General features: G+C 35.2%; 3 protein-coding genes across 3 annotated transcripts; 2 read left to right on the forward strand and 1 right to left on the reverse strand.

Annotated features, from left to right (window-relative positions):
* Window positions 1–6,967, forward strand: LOC124937957 (ATP-dependent RNA helicase-like protein DB10). Its single transcript, XM_047478296.1, has 9 exons — window positions 1–156; window positions 742–1,085; window positions 1,652–1,801; window positions 2,851–2,919; window positions 3,425–3,694; window positions 4,143–4,493; window positions 4,623–4,900; window positions 5,372–5,737; window positions 6,334–6,967. Exons 2-9 carry the CDS (start codon window positions 756–758, stop codon window positions 6,749–6,751), a joined length of 2,232 nt encoding a protein of 743 aa, XP_047334252.1. The 5' UTR covers window positions 1–156; window positions 742–755; the 3' UTR covers window positions 6,752–6,967.
* Window positions 6,968–7,802: 835 nt separating this feature from the next.
* On the forward strand, window positions 7,803–13,264 carry LOC124937778 (zinc finger CCCH domain-containing protein 41). The gene is made up of 4 exons (XM_047478097.1): window positions 7,803–8,925; window positions 9,415–10,458; window positions 11,442–11,756; window positions 12,652–13,264. Exons 1-4 carry the CDS (start codon window positions 8,263–8,265, stop codon window positions 12,970–12,972), a joined length of 2,343 nt encoding a protein of 780 aa, XP_047334053.1. The 5' UTR covers window positions 7,803–8,262; the 3' UTR covers window positions 12,973–13,264.
* A 2,710-nt stretch (window positions 13,265–15,974) lies between these two features.
* Window positions 15,975–19,254, reverse strand: LOC124937749 (glycosylphosphatidylinositol anchor attachment 1 protein-like). The gene is made up of 6 exons (XM_047478066.1): window positions 19,080–19,254; window positions 18,903–18,994; window positions 18,640–18,730; window positions 17,769–18,546; window positions 17,492–17,625; window positions 15,975–16,975 (listed from the first exon to the last, which is right to left on the reverse strand). The coding sequence occupies exons 1-6, from the start codon at window positions 19,187–19,189 to the stop codon at window positions 16,177–16,179; spliced, it is 2,004 nt and encodes a 667-aa protein (XP_047334022.1). The 5' UTR covers window positions 19,190–19,254; the 3' UTR covers window positions 15,975–16,176.
* Window positions 19,255–26,598: the final 7,344 nt, after the last annotated feature.

The following is a 26,598-nucleotide window of genomic DNA, read 5'->3' on the forward strand; positions in this document are numbered from 1 at the left end:
AAGTTTTACGGAAATAAAATCTCAAGCCCTAATTTTCTCCCGATTCTTCTTCTTCTTCTCGGCGTCTAGCCCATTTGAACGATTAATCCATTTCATTATCATTCTTCTCCACAAGTGACATTCATTTTCTTATCAAGATCTTGCAGGAGTCATCAGGTATGTTTTTTGATGATGTTCTAACGCTATTGCTAGGTTTACTTTTTGAAACATTCTAATCCAAGGTTTTTACAAGTCAACTGTCGGTTCATAGTTAGTCTTGTAAAATGAAGATGAACATCAATTCCTAGCTCTTATTTGGTCCATAGGCCCTTGAGTCGTGTCTTAATTGTTTTTGTTGAATCTCAATTTGCTCTACCGGTTGGTTACCTGAACCTAGAAGAGTTTATTTACTCAATCAATGAGTTGATATTCTTTCTCTTTAACTTTGTTAAATTGAGCTCGTCGGTTCAAGCTATAGATTTATACATTTACATGAACATTATAGATCTATTATTGTATAAGGTTTTATGTTCTATCTGGGAGAACAGTTACAGATACTGTTTGTTTGGGTTGAGAAAAAAATTATTGGATTCTTTGACCTCATTAATTTAGCTTTTCATTTGAATTAATCATGGTAGTTTTTGAGTTATGGAATTGAATAATTATGCATTTTTTATGCACTTGCTAACTGGTTTTGTTTGTTCATATTTTATTTGTCCTCAATTACTTTTTTTTATGACTGTTCCTTTCCTGCTGCATCAGAAATCTGTGAAGCTATGGCTACTACAGAGACTGTGTTAGGTGGTATACGATATGCTCCTGAAGACCCCACTTTGCCCAAGCCTTGGAGAGGATTAGTTGATGGGAAAACTGGATATCTTTACTATTGGAATCCAGAGACCAATATCACACAGTATGAGAGACCTGGTGCATCTTCACAATTAGTGTCTGGTCAGCCACATAAGACATCTGCACCTATAAGCTCTTCTGTTCAAGTCCAAAAATCTTCAGATGGGCAACTCAATGGCAATAATTATGATAATGGCGACAAATTTAGCAGAGGGGATGGAAATTCAAAGCATGTTTCTGTCACACGGAGTGTTCAGGTAGTCCTTACTTTTTTCTCACGATGGGGAAATCTCTCTCTTTTAGTATCTTGTTATCATGAAGGGGATTAATGTATCCATCAGACCTGTTTAAAGGTCACTTCATGCACCATATTTGTTGCTGTGATTTAACACTGATTTGAAATGGAGCTCTCTCTTATGTGTATCAATATCTAAGCTTAGTTGCAGCAGCTGTTGTAGCCTTAATTGTTACTTCCAAATAGGCTCATTGTTTTGTAAGGAGAAAAGAAAACCCATGCACTAGTTCATATTAAAGTCCAGTTTGAGATTTCACACATGCATACATAGATTCAGATCATGTGATAGTACCCCAAAGAAAACATTCTGAAATATCATTTGGTCATTAGACTCATTACTAATATGCACATAGGGATAATCATAACAACTTTTCTTCCTCTCATAATTGTTCATGCCTAATCTGGGAAGCCCAAATGTGTTTATAATGGGATTTAACAGAATTTTGAATTTGTACTTATGATTTTACCTTGTCACAATATATGTTCTCCTTCTTGTGTTTCTGACCAAACCCCCTTGTTTTGTAATAGAATTCTAGAGTGTTAGAGAATTCTCACACTGTTGCAAATGGACTACCTAGTGCTGGATATGGAGAACCATCTTCCAAAGGTCATGGATCTTTGAGCTCTGGAAATGCTTCATCTGCTGATTATTGTCGTCGACATGAGATTACTGTCATGGTAAGCATTAATATTTATCAGTGTTCTAAATGGAGGTGGCGGGGCGGTCAGTGACTGTTTTCGGCGTCGGCCGTCTAGGCTGTTGAATTTTCCCTCTATTTTTATATATAAATATATATAATCATGCATGTAATTACAATAAATGTACAAATAAATATTATCCAATTAACAATATAGATTCATCACCATATTAATACGAAAAAGGTAATATCATTACTTTTACCTAGACCAAAAGTCTACATTAGAAGCAGGCTTCTGTTTTAAATTTCGGGTCATAGTAGATCGTACTTCATTCATGCGACTTTACCTTCTGAGTTCTTAAAAAAGGGCTTCTTAGGCCCATTAAACAAAATGGCATTTCACATGAAAAATAGGAAAAAGCCTGCTTCACTACATCACCGCCTCCTTTAAAGGCGAGGTGGCCGCCTCGGCCACCATTTTGAACACTGATATTTATTTAACAAGGATTTGATATGGGTTACTTGAAAACATGCAATGTACTTTTTATTCTAAGCAAACATAACTTTGGCGAATGAATGGAATTGTGTCTAAATTTATCTTACAACACCATGAGTCCATACAAAGCTCTTTAGCTAACCTTTTATAGGTTGGAAATTGGCTGCTTGCCACATAGCATTCATGAGGAACTGATACTAAACCATATTGGGAATACACCAATTATAGTTAGCTAAAGAGCTTTGTATGGACTCTTGGTGTTGTAAGATAAATTTGGTTTGCCTATCCAAAGTCTTTGCTGGAGTATCCATTATTAAATCAAGACAGATCCTTTTGACCTAACTTGGTACCTGAATACATATGCACATGAAGCAAACATGATCAGTTGAAACAGCTTTGGAAGAAAAATTGTTTGCTCATTTAATTGGTGTAGTGGCAGATTCTCTTTTAGCTGCTGCTATTTAACTGATAATCTAAGGTTAATCCGAGCTATATTATATGCATTGCTCCAGTTTGCCGATTTTCTTTCACAATAAGCCAACACACATGTTAATTTTTTATTTGAATCTGTACTGCCCTTTCCTTTTAATCAGGGAGATGATGTTCCACCGCCCATAACATCATTTGAAGCTTCTGGAATTCCATCTGAGATGCTGAGGGAGGTATTGATTTTTTTTTCCTTTCTTTATTTTGCATGCACTTGGTGGATCCTTTTAATATGAATTTGCAGTCTTTTTGGTTGAAGTTTGATTGCTAAAGATGCAAACTCAAGCTTCAGGGCTCATATTCATTAGTTTCCATCTGTACTTGTCGTAGGTGCGATATTTGCTCCAAGGAGGAGCAAAATGTCGTACGTTGCGCGTCATTTTTTGGGGCTCGTATATAATTGGAGCTCCCGAATTTGGTGGACTGATTTGAGAAGGCTTTCAAAATCACTCAACTCTGTGGTGGGAACTGCTGTTGGTGATGATTCAGTCTGTCCACCTGGTCAGAACAGAAGAAGAGGCTACTCCTGCTTTGGCTTGCACAAACAAGTATTGTTAGCCTGTATGTGGGGGGTTCCTGCTTCTTCCTGGAATGGCCACTAAATGAGTCGAAATGAAACCATTCAGAAATCTCGCAGCCAGTACCTCTGCTTATGGGGGTTGGTGATTTTTACTTTTCCAGGTACAGCTTGCTGGTTTCAGTGCCCCTACTCCAATACAAGCACAATCTTGGCCGGTTGCTCTCCAAGCCCGCGATATTGTAGCCATTGCCAAGACAGGTTCAGGGAAAACTTTAGGTTACTTGATTCCAGGTTTTATTCACATCAAACGCAGCCGTAGCAATCCACAGCTTGGTCCGACTGTGCTGGTGTTGTCACCTACAAGGGAGTTGGCTACCCAGATACAGGCTGAAGCTGTTAAATTTGGCAAATCATCCAGGATATCTTGCACGGTATGAATTTAATAAAGTATTATTGTGAGTGTTCTTTGAGATGACTCTTAAGCTCAGATGCTTTGAGCCTGCACACACAGTTTGGACTTTCGAGGCATCATTTATATTTTTTTATTAGCTTCTGTAATGTTTGGTATATTGTGATTGATGTTCCCTCGTAATGTCTGTCCTTATTTACTATTTTACTGTCATAACCTTTGAAGTGAATGCTAGTCAGTAGTCACTTTTAATTATTATTATTTGTCATGTCTACGAAGTTAGTTTCCACATTTTATCTGTTTAGTGTCAATCATCCCTATTTCACATTGTCATTGTTTTTAATCCATTTTCTGTAAGTTGACTTCTAACTTGTTATTAAAACCCTTGTAACCCTATTAATATTACTTTCTTGCATAACTGACATTTTGGTGCTGATGTTGGTATCTGTCTGTTTATTCTCTATTTGAAGTGTCTATATGGAGGAGCACCTAAAGGTCCCCAATTGAGAGACCTCGACAGGGGTGCAGATATTGTTGTGGCTACACCTGGGCGTTTGAATGATATTCTGGAGATGAGACGAGTGAGCCTCCGTCAAGTCTCCTATTTGGTGCTAGATGAGGCAGATCGCATGCTGGACATGGGTTTTGAACCACAGATAAGGAAGATTGTGAACGAACTGCCTTCACGTCGTCAAACCCTAATGTATACAGCAACATGGCCCAAGGAGGTTCGCAAAATTGCTGCAGATCTACTTGTTAATCCTGTCCAAGTCAACATTGGAAATGTTGATGAGTTAGTTGCAAACAAGGCCATTACTCAGGTATGTAGGCCTTATCGATCTGCTTGATTTTCACTCTATTTGTGGATTATATGTTTTCTTAATATTATAGGGTTTCTTTCGTCTCTTCCCTCTATAGTTGGGAAAGTAACTTGTGTTTGTTGCTTGCAGCATATTGAAATCTTATCTCCTATGGAGAAGAACAAACGTATTGAGCAGATTCTTCGTTCACAAGAACCAGGATCTAAAGTCATTATCTTCTGTTCTACCAAAAAAATGTGTGATCGCCTTGCCCGTGACCTGACCCGCAATTTTGGAGCTGCTGCTATACATGGAGATAAATCTCAGGCTGATAGGGACTATGTATTGAACCAGTTCCGTAATGGGCGATCACCTATCCTTGTTGCCACTGATGTTGCAGCTCGTGGATTAGACATCAAAGACATCAGGTAGGTTGTCTCCAGATACCGAATTTTCCCTTAATCCATATAAAGAAAGAATACCAACAAGCTGTATTGGAATACCCTTTAAGTATAGAATGATGTATGATAGTCCCTAGGAATCTTCAAAGTTTTGTTACTTTTATGTGTTTTGCCTCAGCTATAAGTGATTAGGTAGTTGCTGCTTGACTATGTATTTGCTTTATCATCCTCAATATTGACAAATCTTGGGCTTTGTTTAATATGAGGTTACTTAAATAAGCAAGTGGTTATTTTCAAATATCATTGTTTGATGTAGATTATTTGATTAAAAAACCTTTAAAGTAAATATATGTTAAATACTTTTAGTGATGTGACTAATGAGTATAATTATTCCCAAATATCCCACATCAAATGAGGTCTTAGATCTTTGTCATTCTGTCGGGTGAAACTTGAATTTGATTAAGACATTTGACAAATCATGGTTTGATATTGGTACAGGGTTGTTATCAACTATGACTTCCCCACAGGAATAGAAGATTACGTGCACAGGATTGGAAGAACTGGGAGGGCTGGTGCCACAGGAATTGCACATACATTTTTCTGTGAGCAAGATGTGAAGCATGCCTCCGATCTTGTCAAAATTTTGGAAGGTTCAAATCAGCGTGTCCCTGTTGAACTTCAAGGTATGGCCATGCGTAGCAAGGGAATGGGAAGAGCCAGACGTCCGTGGGGCACTGGTTCTACTGGTCGTGGTGGAAGGATTGGGTCTGGTTACGGTGATAGAGACAACAACAACGGAAGGGGCGGTGGTAGGTGGGGGCCACCAGTCCAAGATCGAGGTGTTGGCCGTGATTCGCGAGATTGGTAAGTTACCTTTGCTTTATTGTTTTCATCTAAACCTGCATTCATTTGTGAAATGTTTAGAATTTTATTTGGGCTAAATGATAACCAGTTAGGGAGAGGTACGATGAGTCTGATTGGACAAAAATTTTAATGTTGAATGCTAATGCTAAATTTTAAGTGCCAAATCAGCTAAGTATTTGAAAAATAAATGCTGAATAAACTAAATAAAAATATTTAAGTTGATTTGATCACATTGTGAACTTATGTGGAAAGTGATTTAAAAACTATTTCACCCTTATAGTTTTGAGGGATTATTAATGTTGTCTTTTGGACGCCCCTATAATAAACTACTATAATACTAAGTTAAGTCATCTATAGCTTTTAAAATAAAGTTAGACATTACCCTGATTTACATTCTTACATTTTTCCCTTGTTACTATAAATTGACCTAACCTTGTACAGTTAACTCATCAAGGGACATAAAAAAGAAAAGAAGTGGTTTGAGTTCTGTGACAGAAATGAATCTGTTTGTAATTATTTAATCTCTATCAATAATTATCTCTTAATGTGGAAAATATTAATAGTTGCTGCCCTCTTCTCTCATAATCAACTATTAGGAATGGCCGCAGTTATGATAATGGAAACGCTCCATCCAGTCTTGGCATACGTGGAAGGAGTAGGAGTCGCAGCAGAAGCCCTAACAGAGTAGGAGGGTCAGGGTGGGGTCGTAGCATTGACAAGGGTGGGCTAACAGCCCGTGAGCGGTCCCCACCCCTAAAACGGGTGAAAGATGAACATTACCTTCCACCATCCCGTTTTACAGAAAACAGAAGCCCTTCTTATAGAAGTGATCCCATGAGAGAGTTGGAAGCTGAAAGAGTTAAGAAACCATTGAAGGCAACTTCTCCTGCGGTTGGTGGTGGTCGTGGTGCTGCTGTTACCGCTGCTTATTATGGGGAGGAAGAAGAGGAAGGTATGATTCATGACGATGGAGTTGATGATCGGAAAATTCAAGTCGGTAATGGAAATTATTGAGAATATTAGTAGTACTAGTATATGTATGGTGTTGTTACAAGGATTAATTTAACAAGGATTATTTTTGAACATGTAAGATGTTGGTTTTTTTTTTTACTTTATTATTATTTTGGCATTTTGGTTTTACCTGCCATATTATGTAGTAGTGCTTATAAATTGAAACATACTATAATCTGTGTTTGCTTTAATTAATGGATACTATTCTGTTTTATTTAATGTGACTAAAAAGGTTAGTCACATATTTAAACACATTATAGTATTCAATTTATTTATACATGTGACTATCAATTTGTTTCAATTTCTTAAATCTTACTGTGTCTAGGATTAACCTAAAATAATACTTAGTATTGATGACAGATTGAGTACTTCATTAAAAAAAAATTATTATAAAATTTTATTAGATTAGTTGGTTAAAATGTTATTTTCCCTATCTTTAACACAATGTGTTAAAATTCTGTCTCTTTTGTGCCTGTGAAGTGTTTAATTTTATAAAAGAAGCATATTTGATAATAAAAAATGATAATTTTTGGTTTTCTTTAGGGTGATCTAAAATTTTATCAAACTCTTATTTTTTTATCCACCTACTTACATTTTTTATATAATTCAATCACATTATTTATATCAAATAAAAATAAATTACTTACATTTTACTTTACCCATTTTGAAAAGTATTTATAATTATGAAAAAATATTATTTTTGTATTTTTATAGGTGGGTGAAATTTATTTATGGATAAGATAAACTAAATTTTATGCCTTTTAATTAATGTCTCAATTTTTAGATTATTTTAAATAATATTTTTCAATCATTTTTTCTCTTTACTCTTTTCATATTTATTATTTTGGATTAAATAGTTATTCATCATTAGAGTTTTTCTTCATCATACACTAAAACATTTATATTGAAAATGAATTGTAATATACAAACAAAAACAAAATTTTAAAAAGAATTTATATTAAAAGAATATATTTCTTTTGTCAAAAAAAATAAAATAAAATAAAATCTTCTTTTTTGTTGTTGTTCTTCTTCTTCCCCTAGTGCTCGTCTTCAACAATACAAAGGGCCCAATTGCACATTTGTGAAGGGGAAATAATCGTGCAATTCGTCTCTTTCGATCTTAATCTGTAAAAGGATTTTATATATCCATCCATCCATCCATGTCCTCGTCAATTCTCATTTCTCATCAACTTGGAATGGAATCGACTTGGGCTTCTGCGACTTCGAAATTTCAATTTCCATCGCCTAATTCTGCATAACCCTTCTTTCCAATTTCTATCCTTTTTAGGGAAAGAGAAACTTACTTCTACAACGAGGGAGGGCGGAAGAAGGTCTGCTCTCTGTCCTGTTTGCTTGTTTGTTTGTTTGTTTATGAGCACAACCACACAACTCTATCTTAAAACTGCCCGAAACCCTAAAACACAATCAGACCCTGGGTTTAGTTCTTCCTTTTTTTAATACCCAAAACAGATAAACAGATTGCAGTCCATGTTATTTGCTATAGGATCGATTCAATGGAGCTGAGAGTCTCATCTCCTAGTACTGCGGCCATTTCTTCATCTAAACGTGCTAGTGATCATGACGAGAAAGAGATAAGTGATGACGATGATGATGATCGCAACCATAAACATCGAAGAAGGGAGATGCAATCTCAATCTTTGGTAAGAGGTGAACCAGAACATGTTCTTTCAAGACCTTTTAGAAAGAAAAATTATACCCAGCCTACAGAAAACTGGAGAAGACGTCCTACTGGTTCAACAACACACGCTCAGAACCCATTTAGGACGACTAATCACGCCTTCTCTACTGAACTTGGTACTGGTAGAGGACGAAATAGGGATTCGAGTTCATGGAACACACGTGACCCTAGGTTTAACAAGATTGATTTGGCTTCTCAAATGATTCCTCAAGGAATGATTCCTCCAGGTCTTTCTTCTGGGAGAGGATTGGGTAATCCTTCGTGGAATGCATTTGGTTTGGTTCCAGGAATGCCAAATCCAGGTCTGGATGGTCTCCACCATCCTTTTGGCATCCTTAGACCACCATTAAATCCTTCTCTCAATATGGCCATTCCAGTCCAACGATGTAGAGACTTTGAGGAGCAAGGCTTTTGCTTAAGAGGAGACATGTGCCCAATGGAGCATGGTATCAATCGTATCGTCATCGAAGATGTTCAGGTGTGTCATTTTTAGATGTCTGTCCTTAGCTACACTTGTCCTTATCTTGTTTGTTTAAGGATTTAGAAAAATCAATTGAAATTAGAATTAGAAATGTGTATAATTTGTTTGTATATCCTGCATGATTCAAAGCAAGACCGTTCTTCCAACTATATGTTAATTAGCCTAAAACGGATGAATATGTGGTTAGATGTTAGATGTTAATAGACAGTTAAAAGAGAAATCAAATAAATCTCTTCATAATTACAATTCAATGATTTCTGCAAACATAAGAATTGAAATGTGATTCGATGCCAATTCTTATGAAATTTAATTGGAATTTCAGTTTCCCAAACTTTACCTCAGGGAATTCAAGAGGTTAATTTCAATAAAAGCATTAGTAGGTATCTGATTGTTGATTTTTAGATAAGGCCTGCCATGCTATATGGGTTATATGTGTTAATAACCATCATAAGGATCATAATTTTTATTAATTTTTGTTTCACTCAGAGCCTTTCACAGTTCAATCTCCCAGTTTCACATTCTCACTTACTGGGAACATCGTCTGGTTTGCCATCTTCTATTGCATCTTCAAGCACAATGAACAGCAAAGGTCTGCATAACAAAACTACCAAACCTGGGATCGGTAATGATGGATTGATCTTGAATGATGCCTCTATTGCCCCCCTTAGTGGTGGTGGAGCTGACTTTTATGATCCTGATCAGCCCCTGTGGACTAATGCTGGTCCAGGAGTGTCGCCATCTCTGCTTGGAGTAAACCCATCTAGGCTTGCTCCAACTGATTCAGACCAAGAACACAACAGGAGTAAATCGATAGCTATTGGACCTAAAAGTACAAGTTCATCTCTACAGGGACGGATAGGTTGGAAGAGTGGATTAGATATGAGAGAGAGAATTGATTCTTCTTTGAACAATATTGATGAACAAAACAAGCAATTCCAGGTTGGTTTTCGTCAAAAACAAACAATTGATGCATCTCTACGCCAGTCATCTCAAAAGGCACTTTACACTCTGTGTGTTAATGGGATTCCGCAGAAGGATAACAAAAGGGAAACACTTCTTTCACATTTCCGAAAATTTGGAGATGTCGTACATATTCATATACCAATGAATGGTGAGCAAGCTTTCGTTCGATTCTCTAAGAAAGAAGAGGCTGAGGCTGCTTTTAGGGCACCTGATGCTGTAATGGGTAACAGATTTATTAAGCTACAGTGGGCTAAGCGCGATAACTTTATTGCTGATGGAATTACAAATTATACACCATCAGTACTTGCTCGTGGATCCACGAATATTCCTGACCGAGAAAAGGATAATCTCCAACCGATCAACCCTAAAGCAGCCAGTTCAGTTAATGTGCCTCCAACGACTACCCCTACCAAGTTTGTTAAAAATAATGGTATAAAAGGAACACCCCCTTCACAGAAGAAGACGGAGAGTTTAGAGATTTTGAAGGAGGAAATCCGTAAGAAACATGAATTACTTGAGCAAAAGCGGAATGAGTTCAAGCTCCAGTTGGATAAGATGCAGAAACAGGTAAGATATGTTTGACTTTGTTCTACTTAATATGTATTTTTTTATATTGCATTAATATTCAAGCTGTTGGTGCTTCATAATTCAAGGTTTGACAAGACCGGATATGATTAAGGTTCTTTATTGGTAGACAACTGATAATTTTTATTCTAAACATTACATAAGAAGTGAAATTTAGGAAGCCATGGATGAATAATAGGTAAAAGAGGTATTATGGAAGCTTGTTATGCATATGATATTATGATTCCACTAATGACATGGTTTGAACTTGTCAAAGACTGATGACATGGAACATGATTGAGTCTATTTGGTGTTTTTTATTCTAAACATTGCATAAGTGAAAATTAGGAAGCCATGGGCCATGGGTGAATACTAGGTAAAAAGAGGTATTATGTCAGCCTGTTATGCATATGATTTCACTTATGACATGGTTTGAACTTGTCAAAGATTGATGACATGAACATGATCGAGCTTATTTAGAAACTAATGTTTTGCCACAATAGATCTCATTCGAAAATCGCCAAAGTTAAAGCTGAAAGTGTTTTTTTTTTCCTTACTTTCTGTTTGGTATAAGTTTGTTTTCTGGGATCATGATGCAGATTGTACTGTTATATCTTACTTCATTTGGTATACCTATTATTTTTAGATAATGATCTATTTTATTGTGTGATTTTGGAAAACATAACAAATGTAGATTTTTTTTTAATAATGATTCGGATCATAAGATGCAATAACAAAATGGCTTGATATGTTATCTCACTTTTGGAAAATCATATCCCACTCTCTACAATTCTACTACTTTTGACGTTGCCTTTCTTATAATTTTTGCTTTCCTATGATTAACATTAATTTAGTTTATTGTTGTTCTTGCTATACATAGCATCTTGGGTATATTTTATTTTTGCTTCCTTGTTTTGTAAGTGACTTGTTCTTTCATTTATTAAATTAAGGCCCATAATCTCACTTTTGGAAAATGTTCCCTCCAGGGTCTCAAGGGTGAAGGACAAGCTTCAAAGAAACAGAAAGTTATCTCAGTGGCCGATGTTGCTAAATCTGTGGCTTCTAATACTGCTGATCCTGGTACAGTTAATGTTGCAGAAACTGAGACATCTCTGGATAAGAACAAATCTTTAGAGAATGGAGCAGAAAGTGCCAGACCATCACCACCTTCAAGCTCAAAGCAGTCAATTGGACCATTATATCCTGCAGGAGCTCCTTCTCCTTCAATTAATAGATTCAAGTTGGATAATCGTCCCACAGCCTTCAAAATTGTTCCACCTCTCCCTACTGGGCTTGCAAATGTGAGTTTTCAAGTCCTTTTGCTGTTTTCATTCATTTCATAGTTGATAACTTGAAAGAATGCTTGTTTTATTCCTTGCTTCAGTCTATTATGTATGGTCTGGTAGAAAGCCTCAACCTTCTAGTATAACCAATCGTGACAGATTTTAGTTTTACATTATATATATTTTAAAGATAATATCAAAGGTGAGAGAGATTGACACAGACAAAATATTATATTATTATATTTTGGACATAGGCAGCACACTATTGAATACTAGAGTTGCCATTTACATGAAAGAAAATGAATTATACTACAAATTAAATAAAATCATCTCAATCTTAATAGTCTAATCACCAATCAATTTGTCTCCAAATTGATTTGTATTAGTAACATTCCATTTCTTACTGGTTTACTTTTAGGAAGAATTTTGTTGGGGCTTTATTTATTTTATATCTCCATCAATAGGAGTGTTTTGAATTGACTCATTTGAAAGAGTATCAAAACAATCTTTGATCGTGAAAAATATATTATTTTTTCAGCACAACTCGTCATTTTGTAAGATGTTAGGTTGTGATTGATTCAACAAAGTAATTAGCTTAAGGTTTCACATTCTTCCTCCACTGTTAATCTCCATTCATAAATATGTTTCAAGGATTTTGTTTCTCCACTCATTAAATAATTTTAGATCATATACTGCCCTTCATATGTATTAGATTTTAGAAAGTGAAATGACAAAAACAATGTATTCGATCTTTTAGAGAATAGAATGGATGAAGTAGTAGCGTGAAAGAATTTTTGTAACAAGAGTGTGATGCAAATTTTGAGTTTCCATTAACAATATTTTGAATTTTGTGCAGAGGAATCAAGATTCCTCTATTAGTTCTTGTTTTGAAAAATATGTTTGTTGCTGATAGGTTGCTGTCTTGACGGAACATTTCTTGCCTTATGGAGAAGTTATCGGTGTAGAAATTGAAGGTGGTGCAGATAATAATTCTTCTTCGTTTGCACTTGTATCTTTTGCGAACCGTCGTTCTGCTGAGACAGCATTTTTGAATGGTAAATCCTGGCAAGGCAACAATTTGGAATTTGTATGGGTAACAACAACAACAAAGGCAGCAGCCCAATCATCATCAACATCATCGTCATTGAGTGCCAAAGAAAACTCTCCTCAAGGAGAAGAAAATAAAGTTGCAGCCGAAAATGATGAACCGACGACAGAAATTGGAGATGAATAAGTTGTTGATAGTTACTGTACACGAGACCAGGGACGTGGGAAGTGAATAACCTTTAATGGAGATTTGAAAAGGTAATATTGTTAAAATTTCTCAGAGGATTTCTGTTTGTTTGTTTATTTGTTTTTGTTAGGGTTCATATGACAGAAGAGGAACTTTTGTGAACTTCAAAACAATTTGGTTTGGATTGGTTGTAGTTTATAGTCAGACTTTTTTCTTTTTCTATTTTTATATTTGTAAGCATCACTTAGACGGAAGGGCCAAAGTCAACCAATTTCATTTTACAAATTGACCACCTTTTGCCTGTCTGTTAGGCGGCTACTCCTCTTGGTATCATTTTGTATTATTATTATTATTAAACATTTATTTGGCTCTTATTTTATTGGGTCCTGAACTTTGTTTCTATAATAATATAATCAAATGAGAAAAATTAATAATAGAGATGCACAAATGGTAGTGCTTTACTTAATAGACATCTCAAATATCTTTTGATGATTTTTTGTATACTAGATGTTTTGTTTTGTCTATGAATTATGTAAATAGGTCTTATGATTGTTTATGTAAATGATTGACAAATGTTTTATGGTATATCATCAAAGACCCAAAACATGACCAAGATTTCATACTAATATATGTACAAAAAGAACAGTTGATTGTTTCATAAGAGATAATAGAATCCATACATCATTTCATACTATCTACTAACATCAGTTTTGAATTCATCACCCAACAGAAATCTCGACATTCATACTACTACACAAATCAATGAAAATTGTAATTTCTTCTTTACCTACCTACCTTCCAAACCAATCTTATGCTTTGATGAGTGCTGAAACCACTCAGAGTAATCTTTCTCAATTATTGCTTCTAGGTTGTCAAGCTGATTACTCGTTATTACAGAATTCTGTTCTTTGAATCGCGCCAGATTAATCGCCATCTCTAGAGTCGTCGGCTGTAATTGCCAAAGAACGGATCTAATTTCTTCTTTTAGACCACCGATAAAGCAAACGAGGTAATATTTTTCAGATAAATCTGGATAAACAACAGAACAAATTGCTTTCAAATCCATCCAAATGTTAAGATAATCATCAAAACTTCCCTGTTGCTGAAGCTGGTGGAAATCGACTACGACATGATTTTGTCCAGGTTCACGAAACCTGATTAGAATTGAATCGACTAATTCGCTCCAAGAAAGTCTTTCTCCACATAACAACATATCAAGATCTTCGTTTAACCATGTACACACTTCCCCCTCCATACAGTACATAGCAAGATTAACACGATCTGAATCCTCCATTGGATAATTCTTGAAGTACTTGATCGTTTCCAGCACCCAGTCCCGCGGATTCGCCGCGCCATTAAGCTTAGGGAATTTCATAATTTCCAACTGAGAGATATCGGGAATTGAACCATTCTTTGTTCGCTTGATAGATTTGATATCAGATTTAGTACCATTACAATGAGAGTAAGCTGCTACTGGTGCCGGAGAAGTGATTGATTTCCCATTAACGTCGTCTTCAGTTGGCCTCATCATCTCTAACAACAACTGAATGTCTGTGGTTATGGACTCTATTCTGGAATTAATACTTGGATTGCTATCTTCTTCTTCTTCTTCCATTATTGCTTCTAAAGCTGCCTTTGCGATAGTAGCGTCAGTTTTTAACGAATCCAGTTTATCGAGCATTTCCTGGAGAAGGTTATCTGTAAGTTTAGCCAAAGTACCTTCTTCTTCTTCCTCCATGTTAGTTAACAGAGAAGAGAATCTCGATCGATCGCAAGGAAGAAGATGAAGTTATGAATAGCTGTTAGAGAGAAAACTGAAAATCATGAAATAGAAGAAATTAGAACAAGAGAGAGAACTCAACCGCTTCTAACGGCCGTCTTCATCTTTTATTTTCTTGAGAGATCAGTTAGTTATTACAGTTAACAACTTAATTACTTGTTCAACAGATTGCCTCCAATTATAATCCATTTCAAAAAAAAATAAAAAAAAAATATAATGTTCATACTTAAATAATATACACGGACTTATAAAATAACAAAATTATTTTTAATAGTATATATTATGAATATTTTAATTATAATTGGAAAAATTGAATGTTATGGAGTGATTGATAATTAAATATTATTCTATTTAAATTAAATTAAAGAACACACCAAATTCTTGAATACTTGTAAACATTGAATTATAATATTAAAGAAATAAAATTAAACTGAAACAAAGTAAAATAATAATAAGATAAATTTTCACCAAATAGTGAAGCTATTTTAGCAATTAGCATTAATAATTAATACAATCATTGTGACAATAAGTATTGTTTGTCTTAAAAAAAATTCCAACTTAAAATTAACTAATTAAGGTGTTTTTTCTCTTTCATTTGGTATAAATTTGTTGGATGATCAAAATTATTTTTACTGTATTAATGCATTTAAAATTTAAGTCTTATAAATTGAATTAACCCTTAAAATCTTAAGATTTTATAATCTTAAAGTATACTAATTAGTTTCACTTAACGATTTTAAATTTTCAATCTTAAAATTTTACGGGTTTATAAATTATTTCAATTTATAATTTTACAAAAATAAAATAAATAAACTCATATAATTGATTGTGTTCGGGTTATTGTTGGCAAACTCTTGATGGCAAATTAAGATTTTAACTAACTTAGTAATTTAGAGTAAGAGTTAATTACAATTTTAAGAAAATTATATTTTAAATAACTTAGTAAATTAGAGTGATTTTAGCCAAAAAAAAAAAAAAAAAAAAACAATTTTCTTACTTATAACTAAATTCCAAACAAGGCCTTTTTTATTTTTTTTTAGATAAATGAGACAAATAAAATTATATATATAACATTTTATTTTAATAAATTATATATATGACATTTTATTTTAATATTCAATTTTCTCTTTTTCTCGAGAGAGGAAGTGTGACTATCAGCATATCCGAACTCAAATATCCTTGAAAGAATTTACATTTTTTGTGATCTTCCTTATTGCCAACATACACTCAAAAAAGAACTTAGACCTTCAAATTAGCAAAATGTCCTCAATGATATCCAAAGCAACAAATATACATTACATTTTACAACCTACGCTTTCAGAATTTAAAAAAGAAAAAAAGTAATAATCTCGGCTTCTTTCTTGAAAAATCGTGTCACGACCCTAATTTAGAACCAGAGAGCCGAATTGAACTTAAACAAAGTATCAATGGAGTAAAATCCTAGCACATAACAACCAGCAAGGAAGATGAACCATGCATATGTAAATATATGTAGAGCTATTCCACACCCAAAGTGTTTCCATCCAGCTCCAGAATTCACCAGCAGCATCCACATTTCCAAAACCTCCGTAAAGCCCTTTCACGATCATATATGCAATTGGAGGGCAACCAATGAAAAATAACATCAGATTACAGGCCGCTTTTAACTCAAATCTCAATGGAGAAGCCAACAAACACATCGGCACGATCAATAGAGCGCCAATTTCAGCTGTGGAGAAGTTAATGACAGACATTAAACATAGTCCAATTGTTGCAGCTGAAATTGTAGCTGATTTCAGAAGAACCCAATCTTCTTTCTCTGTTTTATGAAAGCCCGGAAGCAAATACAAGACGAGAAGACTGATGGCTGAAAGAAGAAACCAGATTAAGACTCTGGAAGTTTGAGAATAATCGGGTAGTTGGCAGATGAAATAAGGAAGCAACATGACGACAGCACCCCATAGGTGAACAACAAACATTGTTCTAACTGCGGATAGCCATTTCCACGACTTAAAGGTCTCAACAGAAGTGTCTTTAACTTTTCCTGAAGGAGAACTCTCTTTATGAGCATTGATATAAAGAGAAGCGGCGACTATTGGAAGGGGAGCTACAATGAGTCCAAAGGCTACCATGTATACTCCAACTGATACAAATTTGCCAGGCGATGTTAGAAGGTAGAGGAAAAATGACTGATGAAATTTCTCAAGAAGATTATTTACTGATCGGACAATGCCTTCCACTAACCTGCATTTTAGTGAACATACAAGCGCAGCTTTAGTTTAAGACTAAACATGAAAGGATTTGTTTGAGTTGGATTATGATTGAACTTTTAGGTGATTTTGTGATAAAAAATATTTGAATAATAGATATCTTTGTACCATGACATGCATAATACATCAAGAATTGTTTGATGTAGGTTTTCTTATTTTAAATAAACCGATTTTCTGGAGAGGAAAAATCTTGGTTGATGAAAAAGTGGGTTATTTGGGTTAAATTATCCTTTGTATTTAATATTAAAAATGTAATAAAAATAACTAAGGTAATTTGGTTGATGATTTTAATGATGATGGGATAAGGGTTATTTGGATTAAATCCGAATAACCCTTCATCAATCAAGGCCCAAATTTAAGGTCAAAGGTGGCATAATTTTATAGAAGTTTAATCCAAAATCAGCTTGTGCCAAATTTCAAATACATATTTTGAGTATCAACATTGTGAGCAAACTATTGTTTCAGCAGGAATTAAGAATATCCTAATCACCTGCCACTACGCAGAAGAAACTCCTTTTGCCTGGCTTTATTACTGAAAGAAACTTTTGTCGAAATTTCCATTGTAATGGCATCAATTTGATAATCGCGGAATGCACCATGGGAACCAGTAGGAACACCCAATGCCTGATAGCATAATGCAAAAACCTGTGAATAAATTATCCTCCGCAAACATCTAATCTACCTAACTGACAATCGATAACTAAAATGCATACAAGCCCTTCTATCCAGACTCTCTTACAGTAAAAGAAAACGTGGACCGTAATTACCTGGTTATACAATGAGCTAGCAAGTGTAACAGCGCCATCAATATAATCTGTTGCAGGAATGCCAAACTTCCACTGGGGATTTAAACTTTTCGCAAGTTTACCAATTGTTTCAAAGATTTGACCCATGACTTTAAGAAACAGGGAGTTTAGCAAGGACGAGAACTTATCCACTTTAACACGAAATCCTTGCCCGTGTACAGCCAAATAGTTCACAATGTTGATGAGGTCAAGATTTGGCATTTGTCCATTAGATGCCTCGGCATAAATACTGAGTGTATCAACTTCTACACTTTTATCTGAAACCTTGATAACCAAAGCAGCACCCATTGTCCCAGCACGCCTAAATGTCTCAGATACAACATCTCTAAAATTGGGTGAATGATAATCTCTTAGCCAGGCAGCAACTGAGTCATACTCACCATGCGTTGAATCAGCAGCAACCCATATTATATCTTTGGCTAGCCAAGTCACACGGGAAAGTAGAGAAAAAACTGACGATGCAATTCCTAATAATAAAGCTTCTGCATTAGTTACCCTCATAGAATTATAAGGCGACACTATAACAATAGCCTCTTTCCCATCGCCCTGCGGTGCTCTTATAATGGCAACAACATTAACGTTATAGGATACAGAACTTTGATTCTCCTGGACTATCCCAATATTAGGGCTAGAGAAAAAATGAAGTGGATGAAACTTATTCGAGGTAGGCTGAAATTTGTGATAACTAACTTCAGCACCAAGATAGGCCATATGTTTTCGTAATATACTTGGTATTTCCCTGTTTAAAGAACATAACAAATTCATATATGACATGACTATACGAACAATGAGTTGCCCCTAAGAAAGGAAGAAATCAACTTACAAGTCTGACCTTGTTTCCTTGGAGCTAGACTTGGTTAAATCAGTTATCAATTTATTTGCCTCTAAAACATCTTTGGTGGAGAGCATGGGACTGGCTGAACCTGCAGACAACAGTATTGCAGAAAGATTGAAAATTGTTTGGTATTTAGATTGAACATGTCAGGCATTTACTGAATCTGAATGTAACAGTTTAAATTACAATACCAACAGCCCTAAAAAGACATTCATTTCTGTATTCATAGTGATTTCCAATGAATTTATAGTTTCACTGACCAGGCATTAAGGCATTCTCAGATATGTAAGTTTTTTTGGCAAGAACAGGCAGCAAAAGAAGAGCCAAGACACCGGCGGCGAAGCAAACGACACTGTAAGGGAATAATTTAGTCAAAATTGGTTAGTAAAATTAGTTAATCGACTAGCTAGGTCAGAAAGGGATGAACTGATGAGAACCTGAGAAGGATACTATGAGAGATGAGGAAGATCCCGATACGGACGATCGGCCTAGATTTCGGCCTGAGAGGCTCGACGACTTCCGCCATGGTTCTTGACGTCGTTAGCATGCGATTTGCTTAGTTAGTTCACTTTGGGTGGATCCATTTTTCGGGCCTCGTAGATCTAGTGTTTCGGCCTTGTTTGTTTCAATTCCTAACAAACTCATTGCAATAACTTATTTATCTTTTTTTTTTTGTCAGCTATTTATTTTATTCGAAATTCTAGAATATAACTTTATTATAATTTATAAATTAATATTTTTTCGTTCAAATTAGTAAAACAAATTACAAGCTTGTGAACAACATCAAGTTTTATTATGACCAATATAATAGAGGAATAAAAGATAACTAATCTAAACAATCGCAAGCGCCTCTACATATTTTATAAAAACCTAGAGGAGTAGACACTGAATAAAAGCACAATCACGTATCGATTTGTAAGGTTTCAATCTTCTTATATTGTATAAGTAATTTTCTTGTGGTGCACTTGTTTTTTCTACCACAAGCGTGTAAGACATTAAAAAAAGATAATTTTTCTGTCTAAAAATAAATTAACAAATAATTTTTTTAATTTATATTCACCTAGTCTATAACTAATTTAAAACATGAATTTTATTAGTTTGATAGATTTGATATGAAATATATTAGAAAGTTATGTAATTGCTCTTATAAATATTTTTTAAATTGTGGTAGAGAATGAGATTGAAGATATTTATAGAAATGGTCAATAACAATTGAAAGAAAAGCTTAACTCAAAACTATCTTTGTCATGGTGTAAATTAAATGATGTTGGGGGCATATTGATGATGAAGTTGGGCATATTCAATCATCTAAGATTTTTGAAATAAAGATTTCAACATGCATCTTTGGACTTAATAAGTGGCCACTGGGTTAAAAGCTTAATGCTCTGCCAACTAAACTATACACCCATAAACCATACGGCATAAAGTGTTAAACAGGACAAATGAACACAGTTTTATTATCTTTAATCGTACTGCCTTCTTATACAATATTTCTATTTTTGTATAATAGTTTCAGTAAATAAGAAATTATATGTATTTAATTTCCCTCGCAAAGACATTCACGAACAATTGATCATTTCTCTTCTATGAGATATTTACTTTTAAGCATTTGGAACCATTCATTGAAATAGTCGAGCCTTTAATGTCTTTATTGCTTCTGTGACTATGAAGCAAATTTATCTGTGGAGGTGTAGAACATGGACCCCAGTCCCTTGCACTACTCAAGTAAGTGTGCGACTCTGTATGAGGACCTCCTTCCCTTCTTCCCACTCTCCGATCCGAATCAGAGCTCCTCTCTCCCTGTTTTCTTTGCCTTGCTATATTATTAGGAAAACTCGTTCTTCAATTGAACAGAAAGCCTTAACGGGCTGATCAATCAGGTTCACCCCTTAAACAAATTGGAGCCTTCCCTTTCAAACCTGCTTGCTTTCTTGATTCAATTTCGTACTTGGTTTGATCGCACCGTAGATGAAGCTTTTCAAATCCTCCTAGCCATTATTCTGTTGAAAATGATTCAATGGACTCTAGAACGAATTCCCGTCAACGAGAATTAATTATTAGGGACAGAAAGACCAGTAGTAAAATCACTCAAAAATAAATTTCATTAAGATAAGACGCGATTGATCTTTCAATATGCTAGCTTCAACCTTCATGAATCTATTTTTACTCTTTCATTCTGATTATAGTGAAATTTGTTGTAATCTTTTATGGAAGAAGGTTGATAGACAAAATAAATAATTTAATTCAAAAATAAATAAAAATAATTAAGAGTATATTTTACGTTTTATAGTTATACTTTTATTTCTAACGCTAATTGTGGAACTTTTTTTATTTAACTTTGTTTTTTTATAATTAATTATTTAAATTACTCTGAATAATTGGTGAGTAAGTTAATTCTGAATTGTGTTGACCAGTCGTCCATCAATTTAAAAAATTAAATAAAAATGTGATATATAAAATTTTAACTAATTAAGTTAATAATACTTTATATTTTAAATTTTAAATTTCAATTCAAAATTAATAAATATTCGACATTTCTATTCAACTAATAATATTTTAAATTTATTTATATAATTTATTTTTTTATATATATAATAATTCATATATAATTGTTAATCATATAAATTATATATATTCATACATACAATTATAAAATAAAGTCACATAATGGTTAAACATTTATTATCTATAATAAAGATCGAGATTAATTTGAATCACACCCAGTACAAATTTATAATCATCATAAAGAGGAAATAAGAAAATAAGAAATATGTTGGTTTGCGAAATTGAGTTCGCACACAAAAAAAAACTATGAAAATAACATTGTTTGCTTATTTGGTTGTAAACAATCTTTCTTTTACAACCATTTTTTTTACGATTTTTTATTTTTCATAAAATTCATTCTTAAATATTAAGGATGATAGGATAACTTTTGTTATCTATGATAACTTTTGTTTATTAAATTAAAGTCTTAAAATATATTGACTTTAAATTTAAAATTAAGATTATTTATTTTATAAATTTAATTTTAATTTATTTTGTATGTAAAACATTTAAAATTTGATTTTTATTTTCCGGTGCAACACAAGTTGCACACTATTTTAATTTATATAATTCAAATCTAAAAGAGCCTTCCTTAAAAATATATTAAGTTAAAATTAATAATTAAAATTTTGAAGAATTGTTTAGGTTTATTGATTGAATTAATAAGTGATTTCTAACCAGTAGTAAATATTTAGGAAAATAATAAAAATACACAAATGTACAAATACAAATACTTGTTGAAGTTGGATATGATATAACTCATAGTATTTATTTTATCTGAATTTTAATTTAAATAAGAAAATAATTATTTTTTTTTCTCTTGAGGTTCAAAAATATAAATTTATAATAATTTATAAATTAATAATTTTTCGTTCAAACTAGTAAATCAAATTACAAATTTGTGAACAACATAAACTTTTATTATGACAAATATAATAAAGAAAACAACATTAACTATTATAAACAAAAACAATCGCAAGTGCCTTTGCATATTTTATAACAACGTGGAGGGAGTGGACACTTGATGCAGCGTGCGTGGCTAGGATGAATCTTTATCAAGATTCGTTGATTCTTACGAATACCGAAAGTCGATAGATATTGAGGAAACCTCGTTTTCTGATTAATAATCTTCTTTTTTTTCTCACAATGGAATACCTTCAGGGTATTTATAGGACTTACACGTATTAAATTAGGAATTACGTCTAATTACAATTTAATTACACTAATTTAGGATATTCCTTCCATAACAAGAATATCCCTACTTAATTTAGAATATCCCTTGTAATCTCTTCCTTAATTAGAATATATATTATAATCCTTTCCTTGATTAGAATATATCTTCCAATCCCTTCCTTAATTAGATTATCTTCCAATCTCTTCGACTCGCACCGCATCATTCCCCCCAGGGTAGAAAAGATTCGTCCTCGAATCTGGAACCGCATCATCCTCATCAGAAGAAGACTCACCCACAAAAGGAACAAGATGCTTCACATTGAACACATCAGAGGTACGCACATGGCTGGGAAGGCGTAAACGATAAGCATTGGGGTTGATCTTCTCCACAATCTCAACAGGACCAATCTTCTTAGCAGCAAGCTTGCTATATTCATGAGCTGGAAAACGATCCTTAGTCAGAATAGCCCACACAAAGTCACCAACTTCAAAATCAACAGCACGCCTTCTCGAATCAGCCTTCTCCTTGTACTTGGCAGTAGCAGCAACCAAGCGGTCATGAGTGGTCTGATGAACCTGAGCCAACTGACCAACAAAATCCGCAGTAGTGGAATGAGGACGCACCTTGCTGGGCAGCGCTAACAAATCAAGAGGAGCACGCGGAGACAGCCCGTAAATCACATGGAAAGGACTGAAACCAGTGGAGCGATTAACAGCATGATTGTGAGCAAACTTCCCAATGAAAGGGCGAAGAGCCTGGTTCATCATACGCATAAAGGTGCTAGGAGCATTCGACAGACCACACGGCATAACCAGCCACTCATATAAGCCCTCACGAGTCTTAAAGGCAGTCTTCCACTCATCACCCATGCGAATACGAATCTGATGGTATCCACTCTTGAGATCCAGTTTGCTAAACACAGAAGCACCACCCAACTGTTCCAACAAGTCATCCAACCGGGGAATAGGAAACCGATAACGCACTGTAATCTTGTTGATAGCACGACTATCAATGCACATACGCCAAGACCCATCCTTTTTGGGGGTAAGAAGGGCCGGGACAGCACAGGGACTAAGGCTCTCTCGAATGTGTCCCTTAGCCAGCAAGTCCTCCACCTGTCTACGCAACTCTTCATGTTCTTTGGGACTCATGCGGTAATGAGGACGGTTGGGTAGGGCAGCACCTGGAACCAAGTCAATGTGATGCTGGATATCACGCAAATGAGGCAAGGCATAAGGCAGATTCTCAGGAAAAATATCTGCAAACTCCTGTAACAGCGGCTGCACTGGAATAGGCACCTCAGAACTAGCACCACAGGTAATCAGCGAACAAAATAGAGCAAACACCATGCCCGATTCGACCATGGCGGTCTGAAAAGGACCCCGAGACAACAAGGTGGTAGGGGGGGACGCATGATGAGTGGGGACAGCACCCTTCTTGGGCTGATTTGGCATCAACACAATCTTGGTACCATGAAATAAGAACGTGTAGGTATTAGCACGCCCATCATGTATAACAGAATGATCAAACTGCCAAGGGCGACCAAGTAAAAGGTGACAAGCATCCATAGGAACCACATCACAATATACAGCATCACGATAATGGGAACCAATGGAAAAATTAACAAGTACGCGCTTGGAAACTGTAACATCCGTACCTTGACTCAGCCAGGACAGGCGATAAGGCTTGGGGTGAGGTTCAGTGGACAGACCCAGCTTCGAAACTGCAACCTCAGAAATCACATTCTCACAACTCCCAGCATCAATGATGAAGGTGCAAACTTTGCCACCGATGGTACAAGTGGAATGGAACAGATTATTGCGTAACCACTCGTTGTCAGGAGCACGAGGGGTTAAACATGATCGACGAATCACCAAAAGGGGGCCAACATCACCAGAAACATACTCCTCCGCTGCCTCATCATCATAAACATCATACACTGGGGCTGAATCTGAAGGAAGAGCAGAGTCAGGATCATCCACCTCAGTAAAAAGACCACGATTGGTGGACTTTGGGTTGCGACACTCTGCTTGGCGATGGCCAACTTCACCACAATTGAAACAACGCAAGCCACCGGGACGTCCCTGCGGGGGGGCTGTAGTGCCGCGAGGGGGGGCTGGGGTGGGATGGGCCGACTGGGAAGAAGAACCAATGCCACTAGTGGGGACAACCTGTTTTCCAAAGCTACCCGAACCGCGCCTGGCTAGCTGTTTCTCAGCCTGTGAAGCACGCTGATGTGCCTCAGAAACAGTCAAGGGATCAAACATATTCAAAATATCCTGCAACTGGAGGCGAAGGCCACCAATATAGCGAGAAACCAACTGGAGAGGGGACTCAGACAGGTCAACACGAGCCACAAAGGTGTAAAACTCAGTGGAATAGTCATCCACGGAACGAGAACCCTGACGAAGATTCTGGAACCGCTGGTACAGGTTACGTTCGTAATTATATGGTAGAAACGCAGCCCTAATATGCTTCCTGAATTTGTCCCAATTCGTGAGCTTTGCCTTACCATGACGAACACGTGTCTGTTTCAACTGCTGCCACCATGCTTGTGCACGACCATGTAAGCGGATCGTAACAAGGGGTACACGACGATCTGCAGGAACTTCCTTGAAATCCAGAATCTCTTCAACCTGAGAAAGCCAATCAATAAACTCTTCCGGTGGTAGACTACCATCGAACTTAGGGATGTCCACCCTGAAAGCCTGCTCCCAGCGATGATTGGGGCGTTCAGGGGATCGATTCCGAAGACCACCGAGAGGGTTTTCATCTGTCATCGTAACATCATCTTCAGGGTGGTGCATGTGCATAGATGCATCCATCCGTTGCGTCAACCATTCAACCTGCCGCCTCAAATCGTCGTTATCACGGCGAAACTCAGCGTTTTCACGTCGCAACTCAGCAAGGTCACCATCATCAGCACCAGGGGTAGGGTTGCGCGGCTGTCTTCGGGGCGGCATACCTCAGGGTCGACTGGGCTCTGATACCAACTGATGCAGCGTGCGTGGCTAGGATGAATCTTTATCAAGATTCGTTGATTCTTACGAATACCGAAAGTCGATAGATATTGAGGAAACCTCGTTTTCTGATTAATAATCTTCTTTTTTTTCTCACAATGGAATACCTTCAGGGTATTTATAGGACTTACACGTATTAAATTAGGAATTACGTCTAATTACAATTTAATTACACTAATTTAGGATATTCCTTCCATAACAAGAATATCCCTACTTAATTTAGAATATCCCTTGTAATCTCTTCCTTAATTAGAATATATATTATAATCCTTTCCTTGATTAGAATATATCTTCCAATCCCTTCCTTAATTAGATTATCTTCCAATCTCTTCGACTCGCACCGCATCAACACTGGATAAAAAGACAATCATCTACTGATTTGCAAGGTTCTGATATTTTTGTATTGTATAAGTAATTTCCCTGTAGTGCACTTGTTTTTTCTGCCACAACTGGTGAGACATTCAACAATGATGATTTTTCTGTCCAAAAATAAATTAACAAGTAAACTTTTTAAATTTATATTCAACTAGTCTATAACTAAGTTAAAACGACAAGGATTGTCTTAGTTTGATACATGCGATATGAAATATAATAGAATATTTTGTAATTGCTCTAATAAATGTTTTTTTGTTAAATTGTGATAGAGAGTGAGATCAAGATATATACCTATAGAAAGGTTCAAAACAATTAGAAGAAAAGCTAAACTCAAAACGATCTTTGTCATTGTGTAAGTTGATCGAGCAAGAGGCTTCTAGCAACCAAAAAAAAGAAAAAATTGTGAAGAAATCACTCAACCAGTTACAGTTTTTGGAGAAAATGCTTAGGTAAAAATATTAGAGAATACTTGGTTGTATTTATAGTGATAATTTTTTACACAATCTCTCATTTATTATTAAATATATAATTTGTTACTATATATATCTGATATAGATTTTGTGGGTCAGTGATTAATTGTAAATATATATATACCTTATTAGTAAACATTCAATATTTTTGTATTTGATATATATTTTTGTAAGTTTTTCCATTAATTATAATATATAATAAATTTAGAATTTTGTATTTCAAAATTATATTTATTTTAATGAAAAAAAGTGATATAAAAAATTACAAGTAAAATTAGAAAACTTTGTAACCAATTATAATTTAATACTTATACTCATACTCATGATCTTTGCCTTAGAATAATTTGGGTTGAATTTTATATTTAAATGTTAT

The sequence above is a fragment of the Impatiens glandulifera genome, chromosome 5 (assembly GCF_907164915.1).
Source record: "Impatiens glandulifera chromosome 5, dImpGla2.1, whole genome shotgun sequence".
NCBI lineage: Eukaryota > Viridiplantae > Streptophyta > Magnoliopsida > Ericales > Balsaminaceae > Impatiens > Impatiens glandulifera.